Consider the following 15,966-nt stretch of genomic DNA (forward strand, 5'->3'; position numbering starts at 1 on the left):
GGTTTTGAGGGGCACTGGGCACAAGAAAAGGGTTTGGGGTGGGTGTGGGGTATTCTAGTTCTTCCTAGCACAACTGACCCTGAGGGCTTTTGATTTGGGTGTTTGCTCCCATTGTGCAAAGGAATTGACTTTAAATTGCCAAAGCTTAAAAAGGGAGGGGAAGACCTAGAGCTACTGGGGCTGGAAGGCTAGACTCTGGGTCTTGGGTGGGGAGGGGGCGTGGTGCCCTGAGGGGCTGGGGGCTGGGAAGAGCAGGATACTTGTCTGCCCAGGACTGGGATGCCGGCGCTCCTGAGGAGGCGCGGCCTGCCGGGAGGGAGTGGGGAGGAGTCAGTCGTTAAAAGCTGTTCCCTCTCGGGCCTGACTCACCCACAAGGCCAGGTGCGAGTGCGGGGGTACCCGGCTGCGCCCCGGCCTCAGCTGCGATACTAGCGTCTGAGCAGGAAGCTGACGGCCTCCACCAAAGACCGAGTAGCTAGAGGTAGGAGCGGGACTGGGTCTGGCACTGCACCGCAGCAAGGAAAGGAGAAAGCAACCTGCTGTACGGACAGATTTTGCACTCCACTCCCCTGCAGGGTGCAGGATTAAAACGGTAGGGAGCGGGGGCTCCAGAATAAGGACTCTTGAACTTGGGGACGAGATTCTCTAGAAGGACTCCATACTAGGAAGGCACTTCCATTTTAAGGACACAGTTTGGAGACCAACGTTTCGCTTTCGAGGAGAGGGCGTGTAGGCGCCCTCTTTAAGGCTTCCCTCCATCCCCATGGCGCAACCCGGCCTCGCACAAGACCAGGCTTGGAGCCTGGAACCTCCCACTCCCACGGCCCCTGCCTCCTCCTCCTCCTCGGGCTCCCGGGAGCGGGAGGACGCTGAGAGCCCCGTGGTCTCCGGGGGCCTTCCCTTGGAGAAGGTGAAGCGACCCATGAACGCGTTCATGGTGTGGAGCTCCGCTCAGCGCCGCCAGATGGCGCAGCAAAACCCGAAGATGCACAACTCGGAGATCTCCAAGCGCCTGGGCGCGCAGTGGAAGCTGCTGGGCGAGGACGAGAAGCGGCCCTTCGTGGAGGAGGCCAAGCGGCTGCGGGCCCGACACCTGCGCGACTACCCCGATTACAAGTACCGGCCCCGGCGCAAGACGAAGAGCGCGGGAGCTGGGCTGCCCCATTTCTGCCAGGGAAGCGGCGGTGTGGCTCTCTGGGGGCCAGGATACGCCACCACCCATGGGAGCAGAGGCTTTGGGTACCAGCCCCCCAACTACTCGACATCCTACTTGCCTCGTGGTTTCATGTAAGTGGCTGGGAGTGGGGGTGAGGAAGGAGATGCTGTGTCCTCCCTCCGAGCCTAGATGGGGCACGGATCAGAGGGCCTGGCTGATACGGGCCTGAACCCACCCAAGCGGAGGTCACCCCTTTGGGGTTAGGGACGGCCGTTAGGGTTTGAGCAGCACCATCACCAGCACTCCCAGCTCTTTGGGGAGGGTTCTGTGGCCCAGGGTTTCCCTGGAGGGCTTTCCCATCAGCCTGGCGGGGCCCTGCAGCGGGGGTCGAAGGGGGCAGACGACTGGCCCCTAGATGTTGATCTTGTTCCTGTTACCTTCCTGCCATTGCCTCTCCATCTCCCCCCACTCCCCACCTCCGCTTCTGGCCCTGATGTGACCTGACTTCCTCTCAGCCCCCAGGGCAAGGAGTGGCTAATCCCAATCCTGCCCCTTTCTGGCCTGCTGCCCCGAGAGAGGAAAACGGGCGCACAGCACGCAAGCTCGCTGGTGAGCCTGCCCCAACAGGGCTGCCTGCCTCTGAGCTAGCCTTGGGTCTGGTTCTGGACTGAAGTACCTCGTGGGGCCCCAATAGCCAGGGATGGGTAGGTTCCATTTGTCTACCCAGAATGGGTCCAACCTGCCCTCACAGGCACACGGGACCCTGCCTGGAACAGCCCTCTAACCTGTATTTCTCTCTTTGCAGCTCTTCCCACTCTAAACCGGAGGCCTCAGCGTGCTCCCTCCATCAGAGTAACCCTAGGCTCCAGGGGGAACTGCTCCCCGTTTATAATCCCTACCCACCCCCAGGCTCTCCTACTTCCTACCACCCGCCCCGCTCAGGGGCCCCCATGCCGCTGGCCCACCTCTAGTAAGCATGGGTATGGACCTCCCAGGAAGGGCTCCAACCTCTTTTTCACCCAGAACTATCCCCCCACTTCCAACTGCAAACCCTTCTTTTGCACATTTGACCGGTTTAGAGGCCTGTGGTCCCCCCCCCCCCCGAGGGAGCAACACACTTTTTTATATTTTTGTAGGACAAACACGGTTTTGTACAATTAAGCCACGTCTCTGCGTCTTTATTGCCCCATCTCTGTTCCCCTCAACAGGAACCAGCATCATCTCCACTCCCTTTTGCCTGGACCTGCCAGAGCAGGAACCTCCTCACCCCACCCTGCGGCCCTGCCTGAGTCATTCTCCATCCCCCTCCCCTGCCTCCCACCCAGCTCTGGGGGCCGGGACAGTCCCAGCCAGGCTGGGGAGGGAGGCAGCCACACGCCTTCGTCCCTGGCACTGTCCAGGCTCTGTCCTCTTAAGGCCAAAAGGGAAGTGAGGAGATGGGAGGGCAGGGCAAGACTTGCCCAGAATAGGTAAGCAGCTAGAAATTGCTGAAAAAAGTTCAGCAAGTGGTTAAATTAATTGGTAGTGCACACACAGGACAGTGCACAATCAGTATCAAATGTCAGCCTGATAATCTGGTCCACCTTCTATGCCTTTCCATGGAAACAATCTCTGGCTCAGAAAGCTGCATCTGCAGAGAAATGGGGAATGATTAAACGTCTCGCTGGCAGGCTGGCTCAGACGGACCCTGAGGTTAGGTGGACGAACAGAAACATGGAATGGATGGTAACAGCCGGTTCAGCCCCGCTACTCCTTTTTCTTCTTGTGAGGTGCCTTCACATTCCAGTAGAAGAGGAGCTGGGCAGCAATGAGGCCGTTACAGAGGGAAGAGACCACAAAAGTGCCAGCCATGAGGGGATCTCCGGTTTCCTAAATGTGAGGAACAGCTAGGGTCACTCTCCAATGCCCCCCAAAAGGTTCGAGACCAGGCAGCTTTAAGCCCTCAGGTGGGAGGTAAGATGTTTTAGTGCCCCCCAGAGGGGAGAAGGTGAACTCACCTGAATGGAGGTGAAGATTCGTGCCAGGGAGCCCCCAAAGAGCAAAAAGGCTGTGACGGCTGAGAGCTGGCCCGTGTGCCCATTGCGGTAGTTGGTGGCTGCCTGGAGCAGCTAGAACAGGAGATGAGACCCTTTGCTCTATCTTCTGAATTCTTCCCTTGTTCCCATCAGATTCCCCCATTCTCCTCAGTCTAATATTCTCACACACAGCTTCCATTCTGCTCAATATTTCTTTCCTTGCTCCCAGTACGCACCTTCCCCACCACCACAGAAGGCATATTGGAGGCCTGGAGTATGGTGATCACAGCCAGGGGCGTCAGTGGAGAAAGCAGTATCAGCAGGACCAGAGCGTAACCCGCTAGGAAAGCCACACCTAGGAGTCAGACAAGGAGTCCTCATCAACCTCAGGAGTCCTCCGGCTTCCCCAGGCCTGAGCTCCAGCCGGCAGGCTCTCGGGTAAATCCCCAGCACCTGTCACAGTTTGTCCTCGGTAATGCAGGACCAGGAAGCAGATGGTGATTGTCTGGAGCATCAGGAATAGTGCTTCACCCCAAGAGCTGCAGAGTCAAGAGTTGGAAGGAAGAAAGGCGGGCCTGGAAAGAGGCAGGAAAAGCCTCCATAGCCCATCCATCTGGGGACACAGTTATCTGATTACTCCCTGCCCTCCACAGCCCTGCTGGGCCCTGCCTCCTGCCTCCCGGCACCGCCACCACCGTCTCCGACTGACTCACTGAATCTAGAGCTCACCTCCTCTCATCAGCTCCATAGGCGATGATATTTCCAAAAGGGCTTAAGCTTTCCCTGCCCTTTGACCTCCCTCACCCTGACCCCACTAGAGTGGTGGGAATTTACCCTTGGGAATAAAGGGCAGACGCCTCACCTGAAGGGGAAGTTGTTGACAATGCTGTAGACCATGGTCCCAGTCAACGCCAGGAGTTCCAGCATTACTGACTGCAGGCTCAGCCCTTCCGCACTCTGGGCTCCAAGGATTTTAAGCACCTGAGGCAGTTTTACTAAGAAAGGATGAGAGGGTATATAGTTGAAGAGCTAATAAGCCTTGGAAGCACAACAAAACAGCTATTGAGAAGCATGTTAATCCCACTTCTGGTTAAGGGATCCACCCAGTTCAATCTCCATCCACCCAACGGCAGGAAAAGGAAGATGAAACACATACCCAGAAGTGACCCAGCTACAATGCCCAGCCCCAGGCCTTTGCTGATGAGAATCTTCAGGCAGGGGACTGCGAAGAGAAAAAGGGGTAAGCAGAGAGATCTCCGGAACCCAGACCAGGGTTTTCAGGAGACAGTACAGCCTATAGACGTAAAGCACTGTGGTCGGCCACTGCTCCCTCAGACTAGGACATACCCACACAAGGAAGCCTTGGGTTGTCTGGAGGCAGGGGAAAAAGGCCGGCCCTTACTGCTCCAAATCATGTCATGCTAAGATGAGGTAACTTCCAAAACAGCTTTCACCATTCTTTCCCTCCAACCCAATTTTTCATTCCCTGAAGATTACATCTAAGCTCCTGGATCTGGCCAGCGGTTGAGTGTTGTTGCTGATTTGATTTCAGGCCAGTGCACAGAGCTGGGTTTCTGGTTTGATCCCCAGTCGGGGAGCATATTGAAGGACACTGACCAGTGTTTCTCTCTTCCTTCCTCTCTCTATGCATGTCCTCAGGTGAGAATTACATAAAATAAACTCCTTGGTCTTGCTTCAAAAGCTCTCCCTGTATAAAGCTGAACAAATGCCCAAGAGTACTCCGCTCCTTCATTCTCCTTCACTGAGCGCCTAGGGGCGACCCACTTGGGTCTCGTCTTTACTCTTCACCCCTGAATCCGCTGTCTAGTCCTACCCTTCCAGGGCCCGGGCCACCCACATTTTCTCCAGCCTTTGAGTTTTCATCTCAAGGAGCTTGGCCCAGCGGGTGTCAAGAGTCTCCCGGGTCAAAGTGTTTCAGAAGCACAGTGGGGCGCCACGAGCCGAGGGGCAGACTGGGAAAGCTCCCCAAAGTGTCTGAGTTCTCGGACGGGCCTTGCTGTGGAACTGCCTCGTAGAAAGTTGAAGGAAGTCAAGTTATTCCAAAATTAGACCATCGACAAGCGTGGGGGCTGGAAGGAAAGCATCATCGGGATGGCAGAAAGCTTTGGGGGAGGGGGTGACGCTTAAGGCCTGGATTCATGAGGCCTGCAATCAAATCCAGCCTTGCTCCTGAAGGTATAGCGATCAACTGAAGGTTGGAACTACTGGATTATATTTTAACTTCGTTTTATAAAATTTGAGTCTTTTGGCTTTCCGTTTTCTCAAGCATAAACTTCACAGAGAATTACTTCCACCCGGCGATTCCCCCTTCACCCCAAAATGGCGCACTCTCTCTACGGAGTCCGAGACACTTCCGCCCCTATCAGAAGTAATTTCCGCCCAGCAAAGCCATGCAGTATTCACCGCCATCACTTAAGTCCGCGGTCACGCCCCACTTTGGCGCTCCAGCAGAACTTTGACCAGATGCCAAATAAAACTCACTGTGAAGCAAATCCCACTGGACGAAAAATTGGTCGTAGCATTTCTCAGGTAAGAGAAGCGGCACCAGCACCCGTTTGAGCAGCCCGTCAGCTTCGGCCGCCATATTGTAAAGATCGTTTCCGCCAGTTCCTTCCGAGCCTCATGGGCCTCCGGTGCGCATGCGCGCTCTGAAACCCCGCCCCCTGTCTTCCGGGACCGAGCTGGCCCGCCCCTGCGCCCCGCTCTTTCTCAGCGTGAAATAGGTCCCGTCCCGAGACCACGTTTCAGGCCCCCCTCCCTGCTGTTTGAATGTTAACGCAGGCTAACGCTGTACGCCTGCGCACTTCATTGTCTTGCGCCTTTGTTTACCCTTCCAGTTTGGAAGCAAGATTTCTCTTCCTGCTTTTCTCCGCTTCTCCCGCTCGGCGCCATCTTATCTCCTCCCCGCGGACTTGACTGTTCAAAATTGAGAGAGGAGCTGAGTCTCCAAAATGGCGTTGGGTGGGGGCGCTGTGCCTCTCTAACTTTTGTTCTCTCGGCGTCTCCAGTGAGAATGGCACTGGCGGGAGCAGGAGAGCCTGCACCAGGAAGCCGTTTGCGGACTCGCGGTGCGGGCAGGGCTCCGCTTCTCCCTCCTTTCTTTAACCCCGGGGTTGGCGAATGGGCGCGCCAGCGACTGCTCCCCCGGGACAGCGAAGCAGAAGAGGAGGAGGTGGAGAAGACGAGGCCATTTTCAGGGAATGGCACTGCTGCCCCCTGCGGAGCCCAGCCCCGGCGGGTTCCCTGAAGCACACGCAGGGCCCTGCGTCCCCTCCATCCCCTGTGACCTCGCTCTGAGGAAGGAAGGGCTTAACAGGGCTAAATGGGCCCAGCAGCTCGTGCCCGGGAAAGGACACCTGGACTACCTGGCGGGAGTGATGCCCTCTGCCCCCCAGCACTGGGACACTAACCCTGGCCATCCCGGCGGTGGGACTGGCCTTCATGCTCTGCCGCTAGCACCACACTATCTTGTTCTGATGGCACAGTCTGCCCGGCCGTAGGGGATGTCTGTGAGGAGTGGTGGGGCTCTTGGGACCCTGTCACATGGGGGCTGCCCACAATGGGGTGGTGGGTCTCTAGGTCCCAGGGGCTACTTTCTGTTGCGTCAAGGCCTCCAACAACTTGCAGGGTCCCATTCTGGCCCTCAGCAATTGTACTGGAGAGAGAGTGGCACTCGGTGATGGTGCAGGCTGTCTGGCAAGCCCTTTTGTAGAATGTGGACACAGGCTGCCCTCTGGCTACCACCCAACACCATTTGGAACATCAGGGCTGGCTCCCTGGGCGGCCCAGGCTGGAGGTTCCCAGGAGCACAGAGGGAATCGGATGTGGAGGTTGCAGTGCCCACTGCTCCCTCCCATTGTTGATGAAACCCTTTGCAGGCGAGGAAGCATCCTAGGTGCAGTAAGGGTTTAATCAACACAGTGGGTGGGGCAGGCATTCTTGTTGCTAAGGAGCCACTAGCCCATCCTTTGGAAACAAAATGACACAGGTGTGACCTTGCCTCCCACACTCATTGCTATTGCTGCCTGCTTCACCTGTAATTGCATGTAAGGGTCGGGAAGAATGCCTCCAGGATGGGTGACTCTACTGGATTGGAGAGGAGGAGCTGGCGCAGCCAAGGGCCCAGAATGAGGAAGGGAGGTGAGCAGATTCGACACCAGCTACACCAGGCTTTGGGGGAGGAACCCATGAGGGTATTTGTCACACATTGACATTTTCATCCCTCCTCACCAGCACCCTTAGACGCAACCATATAACGCATAGAAACCATATGGCAAGAAACTCATGGCTTTTAATCCTGGCAGGAAGGACAAGGAAAACCAAAGATAGATTTGAGTAGGCTTTATTATTCTCCCATTGGGGAAGGGAGAGAGGGAATGTCATACTTAATAAAAACACCTCCCTTCAGTTTTCCCAGTTGCATTATCTTTGATTTTGTTCTTCAAGACAGAGGGAAGGAAGATAACTTTGTCTCGGAGGCAGCTGAGTGGTTCAGAGGGGCTGGTAGGCGGGTGGACGTCTCCGAGAGATGCAAAGGATAACAAGCACCAAGGCGAGGAGGCCGAGGGCGATCAGGCCGATGATAAGAGGCAGCCACGTGGATTGGTCATTGGGGCAAGAAAAACCTGGTAGAAAGACGGGCAAGCATCACAATGGTGGTGGTGGGATAAAGGTGGGAGGAAGGAACATGGGGGATGTTAGAGTACGTAGGTAGTTGGTGAGAAACTCGCCTAGATGACAGCAGTAAATGAATGGGTATGTAAAGGAAGGGAGGGCTGTAGCCTGGAGTAGGGGCTTTCAGTGCAGTGGGAGAGTTCTAGAAGGGAAGAAGTTAAGCCTTACTTGGTCCAAAGGCTCCTGTAGAGGGTAGGTGAGTAGCTTGTAGCTTCAGGAAGAGCAGGTCGAGGTGGACAGCAGGTGAAAGGATGATGCTTGCATTTCTGCAGCTGAAGCTCTGGCCCAACGGGGCTTGGAGTTCTCGAAGGGATGAATTTTGAACTGAGAATGTCCATTCTAAGAGAGTGAGGAAGGATCAGCTCTATATCCACATCCCCATCCCCAACCCCCAGCTTAGGTCCCTTCAGGAGTCCAGACATCTAGTGCAAGTGATGAGAGAGGGAAGGTGAACTCACGCGTTGCTTGCGGGAAGGACACATTGTACTCCATAGCCACAGAGTTCAGGTAGACAGTGCTCTGCAGTGGTTCCTGCAGAGGTGACCAGGAAAGCTCAGGGTCATAGGGAGTGATGTTCATGTCCACAGAGGGATGTGGCAGGGATTAATAGGGAAAGGACACTCGGAGAGTGAGTGAGGGAGGAGGGGTGAGGTACCTGCTTGAATCCAAAGATGAGCTGTCCATAGGGGAATGAAAGAAGCAGGTGGGGATGGGCACCCTCACAGCCTCCCTGGGGCGAGGTTTTGTTAGGGTTCAGTACAGAGATGCCCCAGGCCTGTGGAAGTTAAAGATAAGAGGGTCATAAGGCTACACAGCTGTGCCATCCAAAATACCTTTCTTTCAACCTCCCCCTATAGTGGTCTCCTCTCCTCTTCCTTCTTCCCTTCTGAACCAGTCTTATCCCCCGATTATCCCTTTTAGCTTTACCTTTCTTCCACCTTGGGTTGGGTACAGAATTCGAATCTGAATCTGGGCTTGGAGATGGACACAGGGCAGGGAGCCATTAGTCCAAATGTAGTCTCCTACAGCTGCCTTGGAGCCTGGGCTGGGACTGGGAGAGGGTGGAGGTGGTCCTGGGTGGGGGGAACTGGTGAAGGGTCCTGGGCTGGTGGCAGTGCTGTTGCTGGTGAAGGGTCCTGGGCTGGTGGCAGTGCTGTTGCTGGTGAAGGGTCCTGGGCTGGTGGCAGTGCTGTTGCTGGTGAAGGGTCCTGGGCTGGTGGCAGTGCTGTTGCTTGTTGGATGAACCGTGGTATTTCTAAGGCTTGTCGTGGTGACAGGATTGTGAGTGGTTGTTGTGGGTCCATGGCTGGTGCCTGTGGTGGTGGTGCTGTGGCTCTTGGTAGTTCTGTGGCTGGTGGTCCCATGGCTTGTTGTGCTTTCCGTAGCAGTAGGTGTCACCGTGAAGGATGGTACCAGAGTGGCCGATTTCTTACGAGGGCAGTCATTCCCAGTCCCCTGGGCTTTCAGCAGAAAGAGTGTTTAGCAACCCAGGGACAGGGTCCTTCCTGGGGGGCTCTCACCCCCACCCCACCCCCCACGCTTTTCCTTACCTGCTAGTCCCAGCACAGCCCCCAGGAAAAGCAAAGCAAACTTCATGGCGGAGCCTCCGGAGCTCTTGGTAGTGTATGGGCTGCGTACCCAGTCTACCCTATCCCCTGCCTCCTTTTGGAAAAGGAGGAAATGAAAGTCTTAACTTCCTGTAACTAAGCTAACCCAGCCCCACAACCTGACTCAGGGACCTCAGCCCCAGCCACCACTTAGTCATCAAGTTTTTGTCAGATGATTGGCCCTGGCTTCACCCAAGTGGGAGTTGTCAAGAGTCGAGACCATCATGTGGGGAGAGTGAGTTAAGCATTGATCCTTGGGGACCCATTAGTCACCTCAACAAAACACAACCGTTCTGGCAAATTACTACAGAACCAGTCAAAAGGCAGCCCCTCTGGTTCCCAAAGTTCCCCAGGAAACATTCGACGTAAAAACCAAGTTACCAATCCCACTTCCCCTCCACCCGTCACTTCCTCTTGGTGGAGACATGTGAGGCACTTGTGATGGGGATTGCCCAACCCTACACAAGGGTCACACTGTTAAATGACTATTATAACAGAAGGGTAAAATATCAGCTGGGGGTGGGGGAGAGGGATATATACCCCATAGCAGGTGGGAAAGGGAAGAAATGAGAAGCCCAAACAGGCAGTTTCCAAGTAATTTTATTCAGAATTTTGTTTCCTGAATCAATAAATACTATACAAAACAATGTAAAAATGGCTATTTTTTCTCCCCTGCTCCCCCCCACATGGGGACAATCCCCTGGGCCACCTAATTCAAGGGTTCTCCCTCCAGATTTGGTCCAGTAAATGAGGTTTAGTGACACAGCCCCCTTGAAGAATCATTTTCAGAGGAATTTGGCTGGAGCAGGGAGTCGGGTTTGGAGGTTGACTACGTTAGGGAAGTGGATTAGTGTTTTGGGGAGAAGAGACGGCGCCTGGGGCATGAGCCTACCCCAAAGAAAAGGGTATCTAAATTGTTCACGGTTCCTTCTTTGCCTCAAAAAGTGACATTTATTCAAAGGGAAAAAAAAAAGAAAAAAATTGACAAGATGTCCATCCCTTGGCTCCCTTCCCTCCCCCCTCCTGCTCCTCCTCAGCCTGCCAAGGACTGAGAACCCTGGCCGGGATGAGGTAGCAGGCCAGCCCCTCTCAGATGAGGTCAGCAACATTGAGGGGCATCTCCTCAATGGAGGTGTTGTAGAAGGTCTCGATGTCTCGAAGAGTCCTCTTGTCTTCTTCTGTCACCATGTTAATAGCCACACCCTTACGGCCAAAACGTCCACCACGACCGATTCTGGAAAAGAAGGACACCTTAGGACCCGGCACACAGGGAAGTTTCCAGTCCAGTGGGGATTGGGCAGGGGGGCTGGGTAAATGCACTCACCTGTGGATATAGTTTTCCCTGTTGGTGGGAAGGTCATAGTTGATGACTAGAGAAACCTGCTGCACATCAATGCCTCTGGCCTACGGCAAGAAAAGAGGACAGCTTCAGCATGCGAGGAGTGTGTGTAAACTACCCAGAAGGAACCTGAGTATACATGTAGGCAGCCAGAGGCAAAGGAAATGACGTATCACCTTCTCCCCGAGAACCTGAGGCATGCCAGATTTTATTCCAAGTTGCTACTTTCCTGAAGAGGGGCACTGTGAGTCCCCTTGGAGAGGGAATCACCTTGGTTCTCCCTTCTGTCTTTGTATAAACCCCCTCGCACTCACCAGCAGGTCAGTGGTGATCAACACTCTGCTCGAGCCAGAGCGGAACTCCCTCATGATCACATCTCGTTCCTTTTGGTCCATATCCCCGTGCTAGAACAGGGAAGAAGAGTGTTGGCACATGGGTCCTAAAAGCTGGCCTACGTGGCCTGACACACTGTTGGTTAACAAGGGGGACCTCACCATGGCAGAGACAGTGAAGTCTCGGGCGTGCATCTTCTCAGTGAGCCAATCAACCTTTCTTCGGGTGTTGATGAAAATGACTGCCTGGGTGATGGTGAGGGTTTCGTATAAGTCACACAACGTGTCCAGCTTCCACTCCTGGGGGTGAAGTTGGGGAAGAAAAATCAGTCAGGGAGCTACACCCAACAACTTACTACCAGGTCCGCCTCCTGCACTGGGCCCCACCTCTCTCTCCACATTGATGTAGAATTGGCGGATACCCTCCAGAGTCAACTCTTCCTTCTTGACGAGAATGCGAATGGGGTCCCTCATGAACTTCTTGGTCACCTCAAGCACATCAGAAGGCATTGTAGCAGACAGCAATACCACCTAAGGGGGGGAAAATAAATAGTAAGCCTAGGATAGGATACTCCATTGCCACCTAAAACAAGCTAGTGCATAAAAAGGATGGAGACGAGAATTCTCTGGCACCTCTCTTAATTCTATCACTCCAACTCCAATCTAAAGAGGATCAGCCATAAAGGCAAGACTGTTTCTCACCTGGGTGTTGCTGTTGAGCTTTTGGAATATGTCGTAGATCTGGTCCTTGAACCCACGGCTTAACATTTCATCAGCTTCATCCAGTACAAACATCTTGATGTATTTGGGAGCTAAGGAGCAGGAGAGGGGGAAGAAGACAAATGGTAATCAGGGAGATATGCTTAACTTTCCCAATAAAGAACCAGAAATGGATAGGTGGTCTGCTCTCAGAATTCAAATTTTGATCCTTTGCCAGGCCAGACACTAGCCCTGGGAAGTAGAACACTAGCCGGGCTGAGACAGGGAAGCCAGGCTCAGATGACACGCATGGGGTTCATCACAGAGCAACTCTTTCCGGGGAAATGAGCTTCATTGGCAACAAGACTGCGGCCAGTGGGAAGACTGGGAAAGCATGCAGAAGAGGCAAGTGAGCCAGAGGACCAGAAGATTAAGATACTCACACAGGTATCTTCGATTAAGCATGTCAAACACACGTCCTGGGGTGCCCACGATGATATGGGGAGCTTCCATCTGTAGCTTCTGCACCTCTGCACGCACGTTGGTACCCCCAATGCAGGCATGGCAGGAGGCACCCATGTAATCTCCTAAAGCCATGACTACTTTCTGTATCTGAATCCAGAAAAAACCAGATGCTCATATTATTAGCTACAACTGTGCCAGGCCCCATTTTAAGTGCTTCTCATGGTTTGTTTTTCCCCCAATTTATACACACTATTATTAAAACTCACTTTTCAGGCGAGAAACAGGCAGGTTAAATGCATCTAAGATCACACTGACAGTTAAATGGCAGACTCAGGATTTGAACATTCTGGCTCCTGAGAATACATGATTCACAGTAACTGCCCTCTGAAATAATTCCGTTACCACGCTAGACCCTCATCCAATCTTCGGAAAGCGGAAAACCAATAGCGACACACGTATTATTCTCATAGCACCCAGTTTTATGTGCAAATAACATATCCATGCCACAAAAACTATGCGTAATACATACTTACTGTTATCTATAAGTTACTAGAGCAATCACAGCTTCAAACTTTAAAACATCCCTCCTAAGCCTCATCCCAAACTTATCATTATTAGTTAAATAATAATCTACTTATTATGAGACCAGTGTTTCTGATCTTTCCCCCTCCAAGACCTAGAATTATTTTATGTGCCTCAGGCATGAACCAGCTCTGGCCACCGACACAGGCATCAAGCTAGGATGAACTAAGGACTGTACGTCTGCTTTGCCCCTGACTGATATAAGACCAACACCACCAATCAGGTGTCTCCTTGCCCATTGCCAGGGGGTTTGTCCATAAAACAGCTGCCAGACTTGCTCAGCCAGCCAGGCTCCACCCAGAAGCTTCCCATTTGACTCAGGAAATGCGAGGAGGAGTGATGTTTATTGTGTTTGGGTAGATACCGCAGTTCTTGCAAGGTGGTGGTGGTGGTTGGGGAGCATCCTCAGTTTTTGGGTTGTGCCAATTATTCTAAATCAGTCTTTCAGGGGAGGAGAAATAAGCCACACACTCACCTGCTGCGCCAATTCTCTAGTAGGTGCCAGGACCAAGGCCTGAGTGGCCTTTAGGTCTAATTCAATCTGTTGCAGAATCGAAATGGCAAAAGTGGCTGTTTTTCCTGTCCCAGATTGGGCTTGAGCGATCACATCATAACCTGAAATCAGGAGGAAGACTCGGTATGGTAGAGAGCACACACTTGGGGTCATGAGACCTTCAAGACCTTGCAAAACACTATCAATAAGCACCTAGTAGAGTTACGTGCCAGGCACAAAGCACTTCAGACTTCACTATCACAACCAGAACCTTAATGGGAACAGATCTGGTCACTAACTCATGAAATAGAGTAGAAATATAGCTGCAAAGAGGAAGTTATGAACTGGCCAAAATACTATAAATAAAGGAGTTATTTTGTCCCTGGCTAATGTGAGACAAGCACCACCAAAACAGGTGCAACTCTACCTGGGGGCAGTTCAGAGCTTGTTTTGGAGCCGAGATCTTACCCTTGATACAAGGAAGAATGGCTCGCTGCTGGATGGCAGAGGGCTTCTCAAAACCATAGGCGTAGATGCCACGGAGGAGGGACTCTGAGAGGTTCATGTCATCAAAGCTGTCAACGATCTCATTCCAGTTGCTCTGTAGGATGCAAAGAAATTAAAGTAGAAACAGGGCTCACACAATGGAGCAAATAGGGCCTTATGCCTGCCCTCAAAACCTCCTCCCCTCCCGCAGGGAAGCCAGAGGACTCTACATTGCCTAGGAAATCACTCTAGGGACCAGTCACTCGAAAACCGTGGGGCTGGTGGTTCTAGAAGGGATGGCAGGACTCAATTTGAATATTTCACATATACTCTCAGGGACACAAACATTGTAAACAAATTATATACAAAAGTGAAGACTCCCAGTGAATAGAGATTAATTACTTCAGTTAAGATGAATCCTAGGGTATGGTATTAGTCTTAAGACAATGAACCACCAATCCAGAAACTAGGGGACACTGCCAGTAACATGGGATAATGGTGATGGGGCTCTCTTCTCACCTCGATGACGCCCTCAGGCTCCATTCCGTCGGGGCCATTGTCTCTGGATCTGTTGTTTAAAATGAGTATGCAGACTGAGGCATGATACAAATCTTGATAGCCGGCTCTTCTCACCAGCAACCCACCTTACATGATGCCATCTCCACTCCCTAACCCAACCCCTAGTAGTTACTAGAAACATAGCAGTTACTTTTGTAACTGAATCAGGCCTTTGGCCCTTCCCAGGAGCGGCTCAGGTCATGCCATTCCGACAAGATGGAGTAACTCGCCTAGAAAAATCTGGAGGCCCGGAGATGGTGTTTGCCGCCGGCCCACGTGCCTTAGGCCACGCTGCTCCGAGGCCGAGCGAGGGCACCTCCCATCACCGCCCCGGCGATCCGGAAGTCCCGCCCTCCGCCTCCCAGAATCTGGAGGACATCCCCTTCCCCCCACGTCACTGCGTTGGCGCCCTCCCCCACCCCCTGCAGCCCATCTCCCCCCCCCCTCGCGGTGCCCGGATGTGGGAGGCCGCGGGCGGTGGCGGCCTCGCGCACAATGAGCCCCAGCCGAGCTAGCTCGTGGGGAGGTTGCACAACACTTAAAGGCGAAGCGGGCTGGGGGAGGGGAGGACATCGGGCCGCCATGTGCTCACTCCCTCGACCACCCGGCGGCGTAACCACCCCACCATGGAACAACCCACACACCGCCCGCCCCCTGCGCGAAATGGCCTCGCCCTCCCCATACCTCGGGGCGATCACCCCCGAAGGAAAGTGGACCTGCCCATCCGCAGTTTGCCAATTGCCCGGCTTGTGCGGCAAAATGGACCCGCCCGCCCGGGGCCGGGTGGGCTGGCGCCTCCCGCGGCTGCTCTTCGGGCTTGGGCTCCATCCTGGCCGTCAAGAAGGCCAGCACCCCGAACGGCCGGCTTTTTCTCCCCCGACCTTCTCTCAACGCGACGCCCCGACTGGACGTGAGGACCCAGGCCCCCCTCAACCCCCCCGGCGAGTGGTTCCGCCAGAATCCTGCGGAATCCGGCGCGCGCAGGCCCTCCCTCCGGCAGAGGCCACCGGGCCGGCGGCCACCTCCCTTCCCCACGCTGGGGCGCGACCTCCTGAGGCCCTCGGCGCCGGGGCTCCGGGCACCGTCTCCAGCCGAGGCCTAACCAGCCTCGCGCTCCGGGCTCGCAAAGCCAGGCTGTGTTCGTCTCCGCCGGGGCCCGCCGCGTCCCCCCCAGGACCGGCTTCCTGGCTTGGTTCCCCCGCAGCCCTGTGGGCCTCCGCTCTCCCCACACCCGCCGCGGGGCCCTCGGAGGGGAACGGCAGGGTAAGTAGCCCCAGTCTGGAGCAAGTGCCTTCCTTACCGGGGATCTTGACTCGCAGACATGATCCTTAGAAACTAGGGCGGAGTGCCCGCCTATCGACAACTTATAGAGCGCCCGACCCCGCCCCAGCCATCGCATTGGCTTGGCCGCCTGGGCCCCGCCTGCCGGCGCTCAGCAACTCGGCGTGACGTTGGTTTGTAGGCGCCCTGGCACGTAGCCACCATTGGATAACTTGAGCGCCTATCAAGCTGGTGACCCGCCCCGCAGCCTCATTGGCT

The 15,966-nt window shown here is 54.3% G+C and overlaps 4 protein-coding genes, 2 non-coding genes and 1 pseudogene across 11 annotated transcripts; 1 reads left to right on the forward strand and 6 right to left on the reverse strand.

Annotated features, from left to right (window-relative positions):
- Positions 1 to 214: 214 nt before the first annotated feature.
- CD68 (CD68 molecule) lies at positions 215 to 9,924 on the reverse strand. 5 transcript variants are annotated; one of them, XM_036451982.2, is made up of 7 exons: positions 9,417 to 9,924; positions 8,794 to 9,326; positions 8,522 to 8,641; positions 8,325 to 8,397; positions 8,035 to 8,205; positions 7,685 to 7,817; positions 215 to 244 (listed from the first exon to the last, which is right to left on the reverse strand). In XM_036451982.2, coding segments are annotated over exons 1-7 (1,077 nt in total). In that variant the 5' UTR covers positions 9,463 to 9,924; the 3' UTR covers positions 215 to 243. The 5 variants fall into 5 exon arrangements, with proteins under 5 accessions (XP_036307875.1, XP_045442520.1, XP_045442518.1 ...); XM_045586564.1 differs by lacking the exon at positions 215 to 244 and having other exon boundaries at positions 7,520 to 7,817; positions 8,794 to 8,994; positions 9,076 to 9,326; XM_045586562.1 differs by lacking the exon at positions 215 to 244 and having other exon boundaries at positions 7,520 to 7,817; positions 8,794 to 9,030; positions 9,076 to 9,326.
- On the forward strand, positions 321 to 2,317 carry SOX15 (SRY-box transcription factor 15). Its single transcript, XM_036451994.2, has 2 exons — positions 321 to 1,287; positions 1,962 to 2,317. Exons 1-2 carry the CDS (start codon positions 764 to 766, stop codon positions 2,125 to 2,127), a joined length of 690 nt encoding a protein of 229 aa, XP_036307887.1. The 5' UTR covers positions 321 to 763; the 3' UTR covers positions 2,128 to 2,317.
- Positions 2,319 to 5,831, reverse strand: MPDU1 (mannose-P-dolichol utilization defect 1). The gene is made up of 7 exons (XM_036451993.2): positions 5,674 to 5,831; positions 4,328 to 4,393; positions 4,034 to 4,166; positions 3,625 to 3,710; positions 3,408 to 3,526; positions 3,154 to 3,264; positions 2,319 to 3,025 (listed from the first exon to the last, which is right to left on the reverse strand). Exons 1-7 carry the CDS (start codon positions 5,774 to 5,776, stop codon positions 2,903 to 2,905), a joined length of 741 nt encoding a protein of 246 aa, XP_036307886.1. The 5' UTR covers positions 5,777 to 5,831; the 3' UTR covers positions 2,319 to 2,902.
- A 131-nt stretch (positions 9,925 to 10,055) lies between the features above and the next one.
- On the reverse strand, positions 10,056 to 15,836 carry EIF4A1 (eukaryotic translation initiation factor 4A1). Of its 2 annotated transcripts, none has more exons than XM_036451980.2 (11): positions 15,728 to 15,836; positions 14,389 to 14,437; positions 13,852 to 13,984; positions 13,366 to 13,505; positions 12,287 to 12,455; positions 11,847 to 11,956; positions 11,532 to 11,675; positions 11,307 to 11,444; positions 11,127 to 11,216; positions 10,798 to 10,877; positions 10,056 to 10,707 (listed from the first exon to the last, which is right to left on the reverse strand). In XM_036451980.2, exons 1-11 carry the CDS (start codon positions 15,748 to 15,750, stop codon positions 10,563 to 10,565), a joined length of 1,221 nt encoding a protein of 406 aa, XP_036307873.1. In that variant the 5' UTR covers positions 15,751 to 15,836; the 3' UTR covers positions 10,056 to 10,562. The 2 variants fall into 2 exon arrangements, with proteins under 2 accessions (XP_036307873.1, XP_036307874.1); XM_036451981.2 differs by having other exon boundaries at positions 10,391 to 10,724.
- LOC118727065 lies at positions 10,950 to 11,089 on the reverse strand. The gene has a single exon (XR_004990481.1). It is a non-coding gene; the product is annotated as a small nucleolar RNA SNORA67 (small nucleolar RNA).
- Positions 12,049 to 12,171, reverse strand: LOC118727077. Its single transcript, XR_004990489.1, has one exon. It is a non-coding gene; the product is annotated as a small nucleolar RNA SNORD10 (small nucleolar RNA).
- On the reverse strand, positions 12,996 to 13,140 carry LOC118727068 (annotated as a pseudogene).
- Positions 15,837 to 15,966: the final 130 nt, after the last annotated feature.

This window comes from Pipistrellus kuhlii, unplaced genomic scaffold, assembly GCF_014108245.1.
Source record: "Pipistrellus kuhlii isolate mPipKuh1 unplaced genomic scaffold, mPipKuh1.p scaffold_m20_p_23, whole genome shotgun sequence".
Lineage (NCBI taxonomy): Eukaryota > Metazoa > Chordata > Mammalia > Chiroptera > Vespertilionidae > Pipistrellus > Pipistrellus kuhlii.

Excerpts from the sequence above, each read along its gene's own strand:
- CD68 (XM_036451982.2), bottom strand. The coding sequence starts at position 9,462 with ATGAAGTTTGCTTTGCTTTTCCTGGGGGCTGTGCTGGGACTAGCAG. Across the intron at positions 9,327-9,416 it reads GGCTGTGCTGGGACTAGCAG|CCCAGGGGACTGGGAATGAC; the intron begins GTAAGGAAAAGC and ends TTCTGCTGAAAG. Across the intron at positions 7,818-8,034 it reads TACAGGAGCCTTTGGACCAA|GTTTTTCTTGCCCCAATGAC; the intron begins GTAAGGCTTAAC and ends TCTTTCTACCAG.
- SOX15 (XM_036451994.2), top strand. The coding sequence starts at position 764 with ATGGCGCAACCCGGCCTCGCACAAGACCAGGCTTGGAGCCTGGAACCT. Across the intron at positions 1,288-1,961 it reads TACTTGCCTCGTGGTTTCAT|CTCTTCCCACTCTAAACCGG; the intron begins GTAAGTGGCTGG and ends CTCTCTTTGCAG.
- MPDU1 (XM_036451993.2), bottom strand. The coding sequence starts at position 5,776 with ATGGCGGCCGAAGCTGACGGGCTGCTCAAACGGGTGCTGGTGCCGCTT. Across the intron at positions 4,167-4,327 it reads TGTAGCTGGGTCACTTCTGG|TAAAACTGCCTCAGGTGCTT; the intron begins GTATGTGTTTCA and ends ATCCTTTCTTAG. Across the intron at positions 3,026-3,153 it reads GAATCTTCACCTCCATTCAG|GAAACCGGAGATCCCCTCAT; the intron begins GTGAGTTCACCT and ends CCTCACATTTAG.
- EIF4A1 (XM_036451980.2), bottom strand. The coding sequence starts at position 15,750 with ATGTCTGCGAGTCAAGATCCCCG. Across the intron at positions 14,438-15,727 it reads TCTGCGAGTCAAGATCCCCG|ATCCAGAGACAATGGCCCCG; the intron begins GTAAGGAAGGCA and ends TTTAAACAACAG. Across the intron at positions 11,676-11,846 it reads AGCTCAACAGCAACACCCAG|GTGGTATTGCTGTCTGCTAC; the intron begins GTGAGAAACAGT and ends TCCCCCCCTTAG.